Source organism: Coregonus lavaretus (assembly GCF_964263955.1).
Source record: "Coregonus lavaretus genome assembly, chromosome: 3".
NCBI lineage: Eukaryota > Metazoa > Chordata > Actinopteri > Salmoniformes > Salmonidae > Coregonus > Coregonus lavaretus.
Genome location: NC_139990.1, coordinates 27,876,490 through 27,894,067, shown reverse-complemented (window position 1 = coordinate 27,894,067; position 17,578 = coordinate 27,876,490). Strand labels below are relative to the sequence as shown.

The following is a 17,578-nucleotide window of genomic DNA, read 5'->3' as shown; positions in this document are numbered from 1 at the left end:
GTAGCTGTGGAGGAATTTTGGCCCACTCTTCCATGCAGAACTACTGTAACTCAGCAACATTTGTGGGTTTTCAAGCATGAACTGCTCGTTTCAACTCCTGCCACAACATCTTAATTGGGATTAGATCTGGACTTTGACTAGACCATTCCAAAACTTCAAATGTGTTGCTTTTTAGCCATTTTCATGTAGACTTGCTTGTGTGTTTTGGATCATTGTCTTGCTGCATGACCCAGCTGTGCTTCAGCTTCAGCTCACAAACGGATGGCCTGACATTCTCCTGTAGAATTATCTGATACAAAGCAGAATTCATGGTTCCTGAGGTCCTGAGGTAGCAAAGCATCCCCAAACCATCACACTACCACCACCATGCTTGACCGTTGGCATGAGGTTCTTACTGTGGAATTCAGTGTTTGGTTTTCGCCAGGCATAATGGGACCCATGTCGTCCAAAAAGTAATACATTTACATTACATTTTAGTCATTTAGCAGACGCTCTTATCCAGAGCAACTTACAGTTAGTGAATACATATATATATATATTTTTTATACTGGCCCCCCGTGGGAATCGAACCCACAACCCTCTATCAACTGAGCTACATCCCTGCCGGCCATTCCCTCCCCTACCCTGGACGACGCTGGGCCAATTGTGCGCCACCCATGAGTCTCCCGGTCGCGGCCGGCTGCGACAGAGCCTGGATTCGAACCAGGATCTCTAGTGGCACAGTTAGCACTGCGATGCAGTGCCTTAGACCACTGCGCCACTCAGAGTACTTTTGTATATTTAGCTCAATTATTTAAAGAAAACGATAATCTTGGGGGGCCCAAGAGGCAACAAATAAATAAAAATAACAATAGTCATATATACTGTATATCACATTTACATAAGTATTCAGACCCTTTACGCGGTACTTTGTTGAAGCTGTTCAGGTGCCTTTTGGTCATGGACTAATATTCTATTATTAAATTTGAATGAGTGTGTTAGATTATTAGACTGATAAGCGTTACACGGACCGTTAATGTGAAATTATATGATTTCCATCAAAAATAGTTTTAAAAAAACACAGAAAGGCTCGTTTACAACAACAAAAAATCACATCCGGTGTAGACGCTCGATATGTAAATAATTATGGGCGGAGAAACGCATGCGCAAGTGCGATTCCTTTCACAATCACTAGCTACGTCGACGTTTTTGAATCGCCATTTTAGAAAGAAGAAGAGCTGTTTGGGACAATAGCAGTCAGTTAGCTATATACTTCAACTTTTTTTTAACGCGTAACGTTATAGTACATATTTTTTATTTTATCCAGTGATCCTACAACGCAGAAATGTCTCGGGACAGATTTAACCTCAACGTTAGAGGAAATAATCGTGGAGCTGGATTTCAACGCCGGGGAGGTGCTGGTCCTGGTGGCCCGATGCGAGGTGGAATGGGTAACCTGAATAATTTCAGACAAAACCAACACCCTTTTCAAAGAGGGCCTCATCCCGGTAACTTTGGAAAACCACCCAACCAGATACCTCAGATAACCCCTCAGAAGCCACTGCCACCAACTCTTTCCCAGCCAGGCGCTCAAGCGATTCGGCCACCACCTACTCCTGGGCCTGCGTTAACCATGAAGGGCCCCGTACAGCAACAGCAGGCCGCTGCGGTAGCAGCTCCGGCGGCCGCAGCAGCAACTCCAGTGGCCGCACCTCCGGCGGCTGCAGCAACAGCGCCCGCGGCTCAACCAAAAATTCAGTCCCCACCTCCGAAGCCTGTTCCTCCGAAACCCACACTCTCATCTCCCCCACCAAACCAAATTAAGAAACCCGCACTCTCATCTCCCCCACCAAACCAAATTAATAGGAACCAGCAAAGACCAGGACCCGGCAACGCCAATGGAAATGGACCTAAATCTGCACCCGCGATCAAAAAACCTGAACCTCAAACGCAGAAGAATACTTCAATTGAGACCGAGGAAGCCCAGCCTCCCAATGTGAGTAACGACGTTAGCCAGCCATGCTAGCGAACATTACGTAATTCGTATGTTAGCTAGTTACTTAGAGTAACCTGTATTTTAGCAATCTAACGTCAGATATGCAGATGTGTTATGTGAAATAAAAGTAGGCCATGGCATTGAGCTAGTTAAGCGTTCCATTCCGTTGTTGCGGAGTTAGCCAACTAGCTTTGCCAGCTAAGGTAACTAGCTACGTTAGTTGGCTACATGGGAGACACGTCGGCCATTTTGTGAGAATCGGGTACATTTCGACAATGTTACTGAAAGCGGATTACTAGAGATGCATCCACACTACGTAGGTAAAAGCGCTTGGAAGAATGCCACTGTGAGAAGACACATTTAAAATCTTTGACGCCTTTTTCCTCCAAACTACATTTACATTTACGTCATTTAGCAGACGCTCTTATCCAGAGCGACTTACAAATTGGTGCATTCACCCTACTAGAATGGTGGCATAAATAAATGCTCTATAGATTGAGATGAGCGAAAAACACAAGGCATTTGTCAAAATTGAACCGTTTGTGCAAGAAATCACTAAAAGGGCAGATGGAAGAAAATATGTTAAAATTGAGCGCTTTTAACTTTTGGGATAACAGGACAATTAAGGTAAAAGGTAGTCGCTTTTGACCAAAGCATGGGTTGGTCACTTCCATTGCAAAATATCGAATTATAATCACAAATTATATCATTCAAACCAATCGTATACACACATTGTTACATTTTTTAAAAATCCAAAATGTTCAAGTCATTCATTTGAAGTGGGAACAACCTCGTAATATAAGTGTTCTTAATCCAAGTCCAAGTATAGGAAGTGGAATTGCTTTGCAAACCTTTTTTTTGTTCTCAAAGTACTATTTACCTGAAATTTACCAGTTAACTCATCAAATGGCAATCGCTCCAGTGTTGTCTAACAAATCACATACAAAACGAATGCCCTTGTCAAACCAAAGGCCTTTTAACATTTACATAAAATAATAATAATAATAAACGTAACACTACTTTTCGAGGTTCAAGATCACACTTCATTAGGAATTCAAGTCCACCAAATGTATTAAACAGACTTACCTACCTCTTTAAGGAATACCCGGAATAGTATAAAGTAATCCTTCTACCCACCCCCAGTAAAAAAAAAAAAAAAATAGTTATTGTCCCACTGAACGCACAAATTTGTAAGTCGCTCTGGATAAGAGCATCTGCTAAATGATGTAAATGTAAATTTAGGGATATGATGCCATGTAGCGGTAGGATTAGATTAACATAATTTTAACAATTTAATCTTAAAATTAACCACTAACAACTGTCAATAGCCTATAAACCTCCATCATTTACATTTTACATTTACGTCATTTAGCAGACGCTCTTATCCAGAGCGACTTACAAATTGGTTCATTCACCCTATAGCCAGTGGGATAACCACTTTACCATATATATATAAAAAACTTTTTTTAGGGGGGGGGGGGGGGGGGTAGAAGGATTACTTTATCCTATCCCAGGTATTCCATGATCATAGTCTTTCACTAATTGAGGTTTCTGAAAATATAATGCGTTTTATTCCTTCAAATAAATCTAAATGTCACAGAATTGACCTTTTTGATGTTATTAGAAGAAGAAAAAAGGGACTGACTTGGGTAAATTATTCTAGTTAAACTATCAGTCTTGGGCAAAATAATATGACCCAACGTTGAGATCACGTTGGAGCAATGACTTAAAGAAACTCTTATGGAATTATTGATACTATCAATGTTTAAAGATTCTCTATCAATATCGTTTTTAGTGATAACAATTCCTAAATATTTACTGTACTTTTTAACAGGTATGGAGGCAATGTTGACAGTCACAGCAATGAATTGACATGAGATCGCATTTGATAAGGTTGTGAGTCAACCCAGAGGCCATAGAAAGTTTATTGATTCTGTCAATAGCCAAGGGAATAGCCACCCTATCCTTTAGGAAAGGGGCATTATCATCTGCATATTGACTGATATTTATATCTTTACCAAAAACACGGATCCATTTTAGAATTCTCAGATTTGTTAAGAAATAAGGCAAATAAATGTGACTAAAATAAATGAGGGGAGATTGGACAACCCTGTCTAATTCCTCTAGCAATTTAGAAACTAAGGTATGTTCCATTACTCATAGCCACCAAACTGCTATTATCATTATACATCATCCTTATCACTTTGCAGGAATTCTCCCCAAACCCAAAAGTAGAGTTCTAAATAAAAAGTTGTCCTCTAAAGTGTCAAAAGCCTTTAAAAAAAATCTGAAAACAATATAACACCTTCTATAAACTCACTGTAATCTAAAATATCTAAACCCAATTGTATATTGTTATGAATACTCCTTCCTTTAACGAAGATTGTTTTAAGTTTCACGGATTATATCAAGGCCTTTTTTCATCCTATTAGCATAAACATGGGCTAGTAACTTATAGTCCGTTGCCAACAACGTCATTGGTCTCAAATTGTCCAAGTAAAGAGTCCTCCTTTGGTTTGGGTGTTAGAACCATTTGTCCCGGTCTCAAATGATGTAAGATGGCATTAGCAATACCCTCTTTGTAGACCAAAAGCAATAATTCTCTATTAAGCCAAAAATGTTGTTAAAATTCAGGAGTCTGGCCATCTGGTCCAGGAGATTTACCTGTAGGCATTTGTTTAATGGCTTGTTCCAACTCCGTAATATCTATAATGAACAAAAATATAAACGCAACATGTAAAGTCACTACAGACACTGGTTCGATTCCAGGCAGTATCACAATCCGGCCGTGATTGGAAATCCCATAGGGCGGCGCACATTTGGCCCAGCGTCGTCCGGGTTTGGCCGGGGTAGGCCGTCGTTGTAAATAAGAATTTGTTCTTAATCGACTTGCCTAGTTAAATAAAGGTTAATCAATAAAATAAAATACATCATTACACAGGTGCACCTTGTGCTGGGGACAATGAAAGGCCACTCTAAAATGTGCAGTTTTGTCACAACACAATGCCACATATGTCTCAAGTTTTGAGGCAGCAAATAGATGTTAGAATAATGTTTCTTGACATATATTATAAACATAAATATTTACCAATATGTAATGTGACCCTTTATATTCCAAAACAACAGTTGTCCAGTGACCCTCATCACACTTGCATTCTAAAACTGTACCTGGAAAACGTCTGAAAAGTATTGCCACACCAGCAGAATGAGATGAGCCATGGCTAAGAATGATCTTGTCACCCCATTGTGAAGTCCAAAATGTTAAGTCAACATCTGTGGAATGCGTCTGAGTAAAAATACTGACTTTACTGAATCTTTACAGAAAATAAAAACAGCCTTGCGTTTTACATTGTTGCGTAAACCCCTGGTGTTCAAGGATAAAAAGGAAAGAGAAATGTTCAATGAGAAGAGTATATGAGAAAGTTGTCTAGAATTAACAGGGACCCTGAATAATATAAAGTAGCATAAGCCCTACAAAATTAACTTGACAAACGGTCACGACCATATAAAGGAAAATAAATGGATAGTTTGTGTAATAACACATCTTATATTCATAGTTTACATCTTCAATTGAATTCTCAAACTTAAAATAAATAAAACTCTGAAGTCTAATCAAGCCATATGAAAAAACGGTGTTTACGGTAGTTAATGTTTACAGGCAGAACTTGCCACAACAAATAATTTGGCCCTAAGCAATATCAATAGGTAGAAGAGCATCAATCAGTCAGTCACATAGCTCCACCCTGCAGCCGTCATTGACAGCAAACCCCTCGCGAAAGAAACCTTTTATTCCCCTGCATCTTGCCTCATCGACCTGTGGCCACAGCTTCGCACAGGCATCCCTGTCGCGCTTGGTCAAATCTTCTGCAAAGCTAATGCCTTTCTCCCTGCAGATCGGTGCCAGCTTCGCAGCTCTCCACACCTCGTCTCTCACGTTCAGTCTCCGCCCCCATCGGCGCTTGTATTGGGCCTGTTCAGCACGGACAGCTCCTCGTTTTCTTTTGTCAGGGCATCAACTTTAGTTTTCAACAGTTTCACGTCAGTAGTGATATCCTTAATGCCTGTTGAATTAAACTCTAGTTTTGGAAACGTTTGCAATTGAGAGGGTATTTTTATGAATCCTCTCATCAAAGCTATTCAGCCGACTAGCTTGCTAGTCAAATGTCTTGTTTAAACCCTGGATTGTTGCTAAGATTGCTTCATTGGTGATAGGCTGTGGTGGTTGAGTCTGCCCGGCGTCACTTTCTGGTAGTCTCTTCAGGTTGGGGGGTTTCGAAGGGGTTATTTGAACACCTGTACCAAAGACTAATTCCTCCGAACTCGGTACCGTTTCTTCTGGGGGAGTGTCAAAATCCTGCATATAGTCTACGGTATCCACCTCGGTTACAACCTCAATGTTTGCTAGTTTAATCTCAGATAACATTACTAGTAAATACTGATTTCTTGCTAGCTAGCCTTGGCTGAACTTGCTTGTAGTATAATGAAGTGGAAAAGTGATGTTCGATAAACCACCAAACGAATTGAAAGAAAAATAGAGTAAGCAACGTCATTTCAACTGTGTTCGTCGTCAAACTCAAATTAGAGCTTGAATTCAATTTAAGGTTTTCAGGACAGCCGTTTTTTGCGACTGGGTGGGGTTGTTAAAGCGATTGAGTAACATGCATGGACTAAAGACATCGTTTTTTGTTTACTGTACTTGTAATAATGTTAACCATAGTTATGTTCTAGTAACAGAATATCATGGGCATTTGTCAGGCTATAACATTTTAGGATTGGAATCTGAACTGAACGTTGTATCTGTCTGTAGGAGTTGAGAGCGACACTGTCCTCGCTGCGCAGACCTGGCGAGAAGACATACACTCAACGATGCCGCCTTTTCATTGGAAACCTTCCCAACGATATCTCAGATGACACATTCAAGAAGCTGTTTGCGAAGTATGGCGAGCCAAGTGAGATTTTCATCAACAAAAACAAAGGCTTTGGCTTCATACGCCTCGTAAGTACACCACACTGTAGTTAACATAAACACTGACCTTTTGGTAGTTAGCTCTACCATAAACATTGACCTTTTGGTAGTTAGCTCTACCATAAACATTGTCCTTTTTGGTGGTTAGTGCCTTATTAGGCGTTTAATTTTAACAACTAGATTTCTACCATTCCAGGAATCCCGTGCATTGGCTGAGATAGCTAAAGCTGAACTGGATGATGTGCCCATGAAAGGCAGACCGCTTCGGGTGCGCTTTGCAACTCACTCAGCTGCACTGTCTGTGAAGAACTTGTCACCTTTTGTTTCCAATGAGCTACTGGAGGAGGCCTTCTCCCAGTTTGGAGTGGTAGAGAGGGCTGTGGTAATTGTAGATGATCGCGGGCGCTCCACTGGCAAGGGCATTGTTGAATTTGCATCTAAACCTGCTGCACGAAAGGCCCTGGATCGTTGCAATGATGGAGTTTTCTTGCTCACCACGTAAGTGATTTACATTTATTTGGCACCATTCAGTAGAACATGAAATGCAGATGGAGCTTTCTCCTAATGGCTCACGTGCTGTTAGGCTGTAATTCATTGATACTCTTGATGTCTTAGGTCACCTCGTCCAATCGTCGTTGAGCCCCTTGAACAATACGATGATGAGGATGGTCTACCAGAGAAACTGGCACAGAAGAACCACAACTATCATACGTAACCCTCACTTCATATAACTAAATAGCTTTAATTCAATCGCATGTCTTTTTGTACTATATTGGTGTGCTTATTTTGTTTTCTTATTACCCCTACCCACAGCACTCCTTTGTGATGTTATGTTCATATTGAGGTGTGAAGTGAAAATGTAGCTGTTGTAGCCAGGTTATGCCCAGTGGACCATGTCATGAAAATTACACTGCTAACACCATCAGTCCCAAGATCCCAAAAAAAATCTACCTTTCATTTATCTGCATTTATATCTAGCCTTACAATGAAGTGTTTGACCATATTCTTTTCAGAACATTTATATGAATGCTCTAAGTACACATTGTTTCCTGACTGAAAAACTAATATCCAACTAGTCGGTGACAACTGTTTGGCATTTGTGACATCCACTATATGAGCTTATACAGTGCATTCGGAAAGTATTCAGACCCCTTGACTTTTTCCACATTTTATAATAATAATAATAGTATGCCATTTAGCAGACGCTTTTATCCAAAGCGACTTACAGTCATGTGCGCATACATTTTTACGTATGGGTGGTCCCGGGGATCGAACCCACTACCCTGGCGTTACAAGCGCCATGCTCTACCAATTGAGCTACAGAGGACCACATTTTGTTATGTAACAGCCTTATTCTAAAATGGATGACATTATTTTTTTCTCACCAATCTAAACAATATACCCCATAATGACAAAGCCAAAACAGGTTTTTAGACATTTTAGAAAATGTATATAAACAATTAAAAAAACAATACCTTATTTACATAAGTATTCAGGCCCTTTGCTATGAGACTCGAAATTGAGCTCAGGTGCATCCTGTTTCCATTGATTGTCTTGATGTTTCTACAACTTCATTGGAGTCCACCTGTGGTAAATTCAATTGATTGGACATGAAAGGCACACACCTGTCTAAGGTCCTACAGTGCATGTCAATGCAAAACCCAAGCCATGAGGTCAAAGGAATTGTCCGTAGAGCTCCGAGACAGGATTGTGTTGAGGCACAGATCTGGGGAACGGTACCAAAAAAATTCTGCAGCATTGAAAGTCCCCAAGAACACAGTGGCCTCCATCATTCTTAAATGGAAGAAGTTTGGAACCACGAACACTCTTCCTAGAGCTGGCCGCCCGGCCAAACTAAGCACTCGGGGGAGAAGGGCCTTGGTCAGGGAGGTGGCCAAGAACCCAATGGTCACTCTGCCAGAGTTCCTCTGTGGAGATGGGAGAACTTTCCAGAAGAACAACCATCTCTGCAGGCCTTTATGGTAGAGTGGCCAGACGGAAGCCACTCCTAAGTAAAAGGCACATGACAGCCCGCTTGGAGTTTGCCAAAAGGCACCTAAAGACTCTCAGACCATGAGAAACAAGATCCTCTGTTATGATTGAACTCGTTGGCCTGAATGCCAAGCGTCACGTCTGGAGGAAACCTGGCACCATCCCTGCGGTGAAGCGTGGTGGCAGCATCATGCTGTGGGGATGTTTTTCAGGGACTGGTTGGGAACGAGGGAAAGATGAACGGAGCAAAGTACAGAGATCCTTGATGTAACTTCTACAGAGCACTCAGGACCTCTGAATGTCCTTGAGTGGCCCAGCCAGAGCCCGGACTTGAACCCGATCGAACAGCTCTGGAGAGACCTGAAAATAGCTGTGCAGCGACGCTCCCCATCCAACCTGACAGAGCTTGAGAGGATCTACAGAGAAGAATGGGAGAAACTCTCCAAATACAGGTGTGCCAAGCTTGTAACTTCATACCCAAGAAGACTCAATGCTGTAATCGCTGCCAAAGGTGCTTCAACAAAGTACTGAGTAAAGGGTCTGAATACTTACGTAAATGTGATATTTCAGGTTTTTTATTTGTAATAAATTAGCAAACATTTTCAAAACCTGTTTTTGCTTTGTCATTATGGGGTATTGTGTGTAGATTGACGAGGAGATAAAAACAATTGAATCAACTTTAGAATAAGGCTGTAGCGTAACAATGTTGAAAAAGTGAAGGGGTCTGAATACTTTCTGAATGCACTGTGTATAATGGACACAATGTCTTCCAATGTAAAAAAAAAAACGTACCTTCTAACGACTCTTATGTAGCTTATGAGCGTCATAGAGCAAAACGTGTTACATGTTCGTGAGAGTCTCCGCTTTTCATTGATGACTTTTAATAGTTTTTATAAAAGACCCGGCCTGGGCCTCTGAGATCCGCCCTTGTCTCACAAACACCGCTCTAGCTCAGCCCCCGTTAATCACACAGACTGATGGCTGGTATCTATGGTTGCAGAAGAAATGGAAGAATCCAAAAGTCTGCAGGTCAAACACAATGTTTAAAAGGGAAGTTAGAAGTCAAAACGCGCCTGCGTTACGGTGGGACTCATTGGGCTAAAGTCACTGGGTGGTGTTTACCAGAGGTCGGGGTTGGGTTAGCAGATACCACAGCTGTTAAAAACCCATTGCGGTTGTTTTTCAGATAACATGATTAACCCTCGAGTACCCCTTTTTGTTCTATGTCTTGGTTACAACTTGGTTTCTATTCTAACACTTATGTGCCTGCAGGGAGCGGGAGGAGCCACCCAGGTTTGCCCGTCCTGGCACGTTTGAGTTTGAATACTCTAAGCGTTGGAAGTCCCTGGACGACATGGAGAAGCAGCAACGCCAGCAGGTGGAGAAGAACATCCGTGAAGCCCGAGAGAAACTGGAGGGAGAGATGGACGATGCTTTCCATGTGCACCAGGCCAACATGATCCGCCAAGGCAAGTTTCGCTGGACAGAGACAACCACTTCTCAAAATGGAAGACTAGTTAGATGTAGAAGTGTCTTACATGCATGTTCTTACACTGTTTAGATCTGCTGAGGCGTGAGGAGGAGCTACGACGCATGGAGGAGATGCACAGTGCAGAGATGCAGAAGAGGAAAGAGATGCAGCTCAGGTATTTAAACTTGGTTGAATAACTGTTTAACACACTTCATTTATTGGAGTGTTACTAAAACGTGGCAGTGTGCATAACAGGCAGGAGGAGGAGCGTCGCATACGTGAGGAGGAGATGCTCCGCCAGAGGGAGATTGAGGAGCAAATGCGCCGCAAGCGTGAGGAGGCCTACAGAAGTGGCAACTTCATGGACAATGTAAGCTGAGCACAGTACCATACCACCATTCAGACCTTGACATTTGCATTTGAGGTATATGCATGTTCTTACTGTTTTGATTTCACAGAGGGATATGAGAATGACTGGTGGCGCCATGGGCCTGGCTGGTGAGTAGTACATCCTTAAACATATTTTTTATGGGGGGGAAATGTCTTATTTTCAGCTTACACCAGAATTGTTTTGAAACAAGAATATGAAGTTTGAGACTGATTTATATAAGTATATGACAACTTTGCCCCCTAAGGGCTGCCATGACTCTCATTATAATGTGTGACATGTAGTCCTGTTGTCCCTACTAGACAGTCAATTTGGCTCACCCAACCAGAAGTTCCCCATGGGACACCAAGGCATGGCGGGACCTAACGCTGGGGGAGCCATGATGCCCAATGAAATGGTAATGTATTCCAAATGGAGAGGAACACTAATAGGGCTCAGTTGGGGGTGGGTTTCTCCATTGGTTGCTGTAGTTGTCATCTGGGAGAGTGAAGTGGATGGTTTTTCTCCGGTCAGCACAGTTTGGAAGCGTATGACAGAGAAAATGAAGCGCTGGTGCTGCCACCGTCTTCGTAGGCGTCTGTGCCATGTCGAGATAAAATTTGTGCTCAACAGTTTTCAGCAACAGCATGTCCCCTCAGTTCCTCCACTATTACAGCCTGTATTTCAGCTGAAAATAATGAACCTGTACTAAACCCAGTGAATTGCTTTCTCAAAGCTCCTACTTTGTGGAATAGACCTATTGCAAGCCCTGTCTTGTGTGAGCCAGACAGGCACATTTTCTTGGCATGTGGAAAGATGTCACCTGGCAGCATTTTTATTTGGTGGAGAACCTTTTTAGTTGAAGCACTTTCCCATACTGTCATTGAACTTCATATGATCACATGAAATGGCACAGATGGTGTCTCCGTGTAACCTGGAAATATTTTTAGTTGAGTGTGAAAAGTGCATTTCCTGCGATGTTCACTTGTGGCATGGCAGTTGTTGTAACATTTCCCCAGCCACCACCTTGTCCAAGCAATTCAAATGAGGGGTATTAGTGCAGGTTGCTTTTTGAAGCAAACATGTCTCTTGACATAACATTAAGCTAATGAGTAAGCTCCTTAGTGCAACTTGCATAACACAAGATGAAGAACTGAGGGTGACGGGCATTGCCCTGGGACTGCTTGCTTGGATACCTGTACTATTTGTACGCTGTGGGTGAAATCATCTAATTAAAAAATGCCCAGAATGTTAAGTAATCTGCATTAGGCCTATGGCAGGCAGGTGTGTTAATGTATGTGTTATAGGCTACATACAATTAATAAGTTGACCAGTTAGATTTCTGGTAACTTACTTAGAAATGGCCTGATGCAAAGCTGTTAAAGTCCATAAAAATTGATACAGCTTGTGCTTCGCATGAGTTAAGTTTTTATACTGTCAAGGATATATCAATTCATGTAATGGAACACAGCCGCTTTGACGTAAGGGTGGCAAACAATCGGACAGGAAAACACAGCTGATCGGCTGCTTTTGCAATGGGTGAGCAGTTGTTGGTATTCGATACTGAATTGTACAGTTCGACGACGTAGCTGGTGTATTTCTTACTGATAGCACCACATCCGTTTTTCTGTTCTTCACTGCAAGCAATGCAATATGAACCCAACTTTTAGTGCAGTGATCGCAGAGACCCTCTCTTACCCAGAATGTAAGATGGCTAGTAGACATGTTACTGGCTAGACTAGCTGGTCTTGCCGCTACACACATGGACGCTATGACAAATCAGGATCCATTTAGTCAAGTTGACAGTAGAACTACCATTAATCGGCCAAGCATTTAAGTTTAATTTAAACAAGTGTTCTGAAAATGACTGGGGGGGGGGACTCTGTCTACAAATTTGTAGACCACCTTAAAGGAAATCTCAATGTATGTAAATGGCATGTTCTAGAAGGGTCTAGACAAAAACATTTTGTACAGTATATACAGCTTTTTTTTATTTACCCCAGCTGCGATACACTATCTTATTGCTCGTTGTGCCATATCGGGGGACACAAAAGACAATAACAAAAGCACCCAAATGTCTTTTAAGAAATGGGCAGGCCCTCAGTGTTGTTATGTAGGTCTTTAGATGTACACATGAAATTGTGTCATTCCAAACTTTTTTCGTAACATTATAATCAAGGGTTTGAACCGGTTCAGGGAACAGAACCGAAAACCAGAAAATAAAAGTATTTGAAGAACAGAATGCAAACTGGAACCGAAAGTGATCTATACTGTTCCGGAACAGAACCGTTATTTTAAACGCGTGGGAACCGGTTAATAACCATTTTTTTGTTCCGGGTATATCTTTTTTTCAGTCCCACAAAGATTGGAACCAATCTCCTATGCAAAGCCGTCACTCAAACTTATTCCAGCATCTGCCTGCCAACTGGATATCTTTGCCAGGGGTGTGTGTGTGTAGGCTACTTGCCCCTTCACTCTGAAGCATAGGTTAGTTACTGTAGCCTACTGACGATGTTACAAGCATGATTCGGGAAATTAGGGAGAGATGTTTAAAAGAATGGATTAACCTTTTTCAATGCTCGTTAAGGATACTATACTTATCACATTTCACATTTGTTTTATTAAAGCTGCGGTATGTAACTTTTTGGGTGACATGGCCAAATTCACAAATGTGTGTTATAGATCTGTCATTCTCATTGAACACATGTCTAAGAAGCGGTAGATCTGTTCTATGTGCACTTTCTATGCTTCTCGTTAAGTTTTGTTTTTGCGTCTTTTACTTTCGGTTTTGTACACGAGTTTCAAACAACTGAAAATACAATATTTTTGGTTATGGAAAATATATTTCACAGCGGTTTAGATGGTACAATGATTATCTACACTATACTTGCTTGTTTTGTCACAAACTGAAATTAGGCGAACTATTAGAATTTTAGCAACCAGGAAATGGTTGAGTGATTTCTGCATAGTGCATCTTTAACTACAAAATTGTAAGACGTGTTTTATTTTCTAGTACTGCACACACAAGCTTGCTAGCTGACGTTTGCTTTGGTCCAACGTTATACCAACGCAGAAGTTCAAAGACATGCATAGTCCCTCCATAGAATCCGCTCCTCTGTAGGTATAATTCTGTGGGCCTAATTCAGATAATGCATGTGATAAAATGCCCAGCGCTTCAAGACAAACTTCCTCATACTCTCTCGCTTTCTCATTTAAATTGCATCTGACGCCCAACACTGTGACTGGTAGCACAGTGTGTTTCTTTCATTATGATTAAACCATGCTGTTACGGCAAAATACAATTTGCTCTTAACCACTTTACTATACAGATTAAATCGCTTACCTGTTCAATAGCAAGCTGCTCTATCTGCACTGATTTTGAAGTAATTTGTCATGCTAAATGTAAAACATTTCAGGGGATTAACCAGTTAAATGTAATCTACGTAATCCCCAGAAGTAATTATTTATCCTGAGGGCCATCAACAATAATTAGTAATGCTAAGGTTAAAATTTCACCTTTCTTTTAAAAATGTTTGTAAATTGCAGAGGTGTAGTCACTTTTGAGGACAAGCTCAAGGACACAGTACAAATATGATAAAAATATGAAATATTGATGCATTTCTTATTCAACAAAACTATGAATAAGGCTTGAAATGACACATGCTTTCTTAATATAGTATAATCAAAATTATAAAACTACTAAAATTTCACCTTCCTTATAACTGTAACATTTTCATATTTTCTAAAGGTCTCTCTAGATAAAAACGTTTGCCCCTATGGCTGTGAACGTCTAACAGAGCTCTAGCTTGGCTTTGTGAACTTGTTAGGAACTCACCTTTCATCGCATCTTGTCCGTCAATGACAGTGTTTTTGTTTAAAATCGCTGTTATTTTAGATAAATGGCTAATCGATCTCAATGTGCTACCGTGATCAAACCAAGCTCTCCTGCTGCGCTATGATGTGGCTATGACGTAGGGTTCAGCCAGGAGTTGATGGACAGTCGGAAGAGCGAATGAAATGGTAGGAGGGACATCCCAGCTTCAAGTGGTTTCAGATTTCACATAAGTCACACAGGCTCAGAAAATATACTCTGTCCGTGAGAACGAGGGTTATTGCTCAATGCAAGCTATTTCGATCTATGGTGTCCACAGATCGATTTTATAAGCTAAAATGTTAAGCTAAAATGTTGGTCAGTACCCCATATGTAACTCTGTGTTGTTTTTTATTGCACTACTTTGCTTTATCTTGGCCAGGTCGCAGTTGTAAATGAGAACCTGTTCTCAACTGGCTTACCTGGTTAAATAAAGGTGAAATAAATAAAATAAAATAAAAAGTACCAGAACCACGCAGGTCCCCTAAACCGGGGAATTTTGCGTCTAAAATGTTTTAAAAAGGAACAAAAAATAACAATATAAACCTGCAATTTGTTTATGATTAGAACTGGTTCAGAACTTCTTTTGCTGGTCGGAACAGTGGAACGTAACGGGAAAATAATTGTTCAGTTCAGAACGAAACGATTGGAATGTAATTTGGATTCCAACCCATGGTTTACATCCATTCTGGACGACTCGCGCTGTTTCCCCCGCACAGCTGTGCAGGCCGAGCGTGTCCCTATAATACACGGACACCCAGACCGCGCAGCACAGCAGGTAGAAGAAACGTCTTGAGTTGAAAAAAATGGAATGTAACGTTGCAGATAAAGTTTGGAATGACACAGTCATGTGAACAACATCTGAAGACCTACATCCCTATACTTGGAGCGTGTCTGTTTCTAAAAGGACATATTTGGGTGATTGTTTTTGTTACTTTTGTTCATGTCTTTTGCATGCCCTGAGACTGCACAACGAGCAATGACGAAGTGAATTGCGGCTGCTGCAATTTTCTCAAAAACAAGCCAAATCACTAAAGTGTGTAGACCCTTCTATAACATGCTATTTACATCAAAAATTGAGAACACTTCAGAAATGAGAATTCTCCTATTAAAAACCATACGATTGTATTGTGCAGGAGCAGGGTGACTATTTGTGTGCATATAAAATGAACCATGGTCTTTTTCGTCCTGGAACTTGTGTAGACAATCAGGATTTGCCACAACCGTTGTGGAACTTCAGTGCAAAGTTGAGTGTTAACCAGTATGGACCTCCTCATTCGCCCAACTGCCGTCATATTAACAAATATGTGACGCATAGTAAATTGTAGTAGGTTTGGTTGGCGAAATGGCACTAAAGCATAGACCAACCAAATAACATGGCAGGATTAGGCCAATGAACATCTATTTGAATTAGGCCTAGCCTATGGTGAGCCAGTAGACTCAGACTTGGAGTGTAATGTGAAATTCATTCCCCCCTTAAGTTGTTCAGCGTTTTACTAAGGCCATGAAAGTTTCAAGTGTAACAACTGGGCTAGACTTCATGTAGGCTCATTGATTAAAATCATATTTTTCAAATGTTTTATTGCCATTTGAAAGGTCAGCAATACTGTAGTTGTGCAGTATTGCTTGTGTAATTAAGCAATAGAGGCAAGACGAGCAACAATGGGGTTACAGCTATATTGGAAAATAGGGCTGATATAGGCTCCTTTTTTTAAAGTGTTTAAGAAAGTGGAAGTGGAGCGCTGAAGTGCATTTATCAACTGGCCAGTCTGGCCTACCTGTAAGTTTTGGCATTAAACTTAACCTTTTGTGCCTTTGGGCCATAGCAAACCGGCGGTCTTCCCCTAAATGCTCCACATGATGCCAGTAGTGAGTGATGTAGCCCAGCCTTTGGCATGCACAGCAAACTACGGTAGGACATAACTAACGAAAACATTACCCTTTCTTCCTTCTCCGTATGTTACCTGTGGCACCTGTGGATCTGCGTATTGGAACTATTTCAACGAACGTTTCCCTTGGACATGTCTCCTGCTGTTTATTTTGTCATGGCTCTCAAACAAAACCAACTCTCTCTCTACCCCCTCTTACCTCTCCCCTGAATATGGACTTGAACTGCGTGCCATCGCACTGCCCTCTCCAATCTGCCTCCTTGGTATGGTTGTTGATCCCTATAGCGCAATGAGAGAAACTTCCCTCAGGGAGGCCGGGGGGGAATGGGTCCTACCAACCCAGGGTTTGGCAGGGTCCGGGAGGAGTTTGAAGGGCCTGCCAAGAAGCCCCGCTTTTAAATCTGTTCAGTGTCACTCATAGCAGCGTTTTTGTGTAGCTTCTCTGAACATCTTCACATTGAGTCATTGTTGTATTTAAGTTGAAAGTGTTCTTGCATTTTAGCCTGAAGACTCATTCATTTTATGGCAAGTTAGGTTTTTTCTTTTTGATTTTGTATTTGGAGTAGTGTGAAATTGATAAATTGGTCACCCTCAGTGATCACATAGCGCTATCCCACCTATGTATAACTTTCTTTCCAGTTGTATCGTGCTCTGTGACTCGTGTCGTAAATGGTGATAAATGTAAAAATTTCTCACCTTTCTATGGCTGTGTTTTGTGCCATTTAAGATTTGAACTAAAAAACATGTAACTTTACAATAAAGACCTCATTTGGTTCTTTCCAAACCTTCTTAAAGTTTATTTTAACCCTATTTTGAGTTATCCTAAATAAGCCCAGCAAGAGTTGACGAGCATTTTGTCCTAGTGATCATCTGTTAAATTGATCAATTATTGTCATATATATATTATATAGCATAACCTGGCTTTATGTTGGACGCCGGGGGTGAACAGCAACTTTATAATGTAAATGATCACCATGTGAACTAAATGGAACAACATATGCATACTGGGACAGTATTGATAAAGCAAAGAAAGTTGACATTTTAGAG

General features: G+C 41.1%; 1 protein-coding gene across 2 annotated transcripts in view; it reads left to right on the top strand.

The window, feature by feature from the left end:
- The first annotated feature begins 1,181 nt into the window (after positions 1–1,181).
- LOC311126983 (splicing factor, proline- and glutamine-rich-like) overlaps positions 1,182–17,578 on the top strand; it is a 29,096-nt gene continuing 12,699 nt past the window's right edge. The window contains exons 1-10 of one of the 2 annotated variants that reach the window (XM_084158712.1): positions 1,182–1,975; positions 6,783–6,971; positions 7,138–7,439; positions 7,557–7,652; positions 10,206–10,402; positions 10,495–10,579; positions 10,660–10,774; positions 10,863–10,902; positions 11,095–11,189; positions 16,817–17,315. In XM_084158712.1, the coding sequence (XP_084014838.1) occupies positions 1,325–1,975; positions 6,783–6,971; positions 7,138–7,439; positions 7,557–7,652; positions 10,206–10,402; positions 10,495–10,579; positions 10,660–10,774; positions 10,863–10,902; positions 11,095–11,189; positions 16,817–16,930 (1,884 nt within the window). In that variant the 5' untranslated portion in view covers positions 1,182–1,324 and the 3' untranslated portion in view covers positions 16,931–17,315. Of the gene's footprint in view, positions 1,976–6,782; positions 6,972–7,137; positions 7,440–7,556; positions 7,653–10,205; positions 10,403–10,494; positions 10,580–10,659; positions 10,775–10,862; positions 10,903–11,094; positions 11,190–16,816; positions 17,316–17,578 lie in introns of those variants that run through there. The other variant, XR_014613077.1, reaches the window with a different exon arrangement.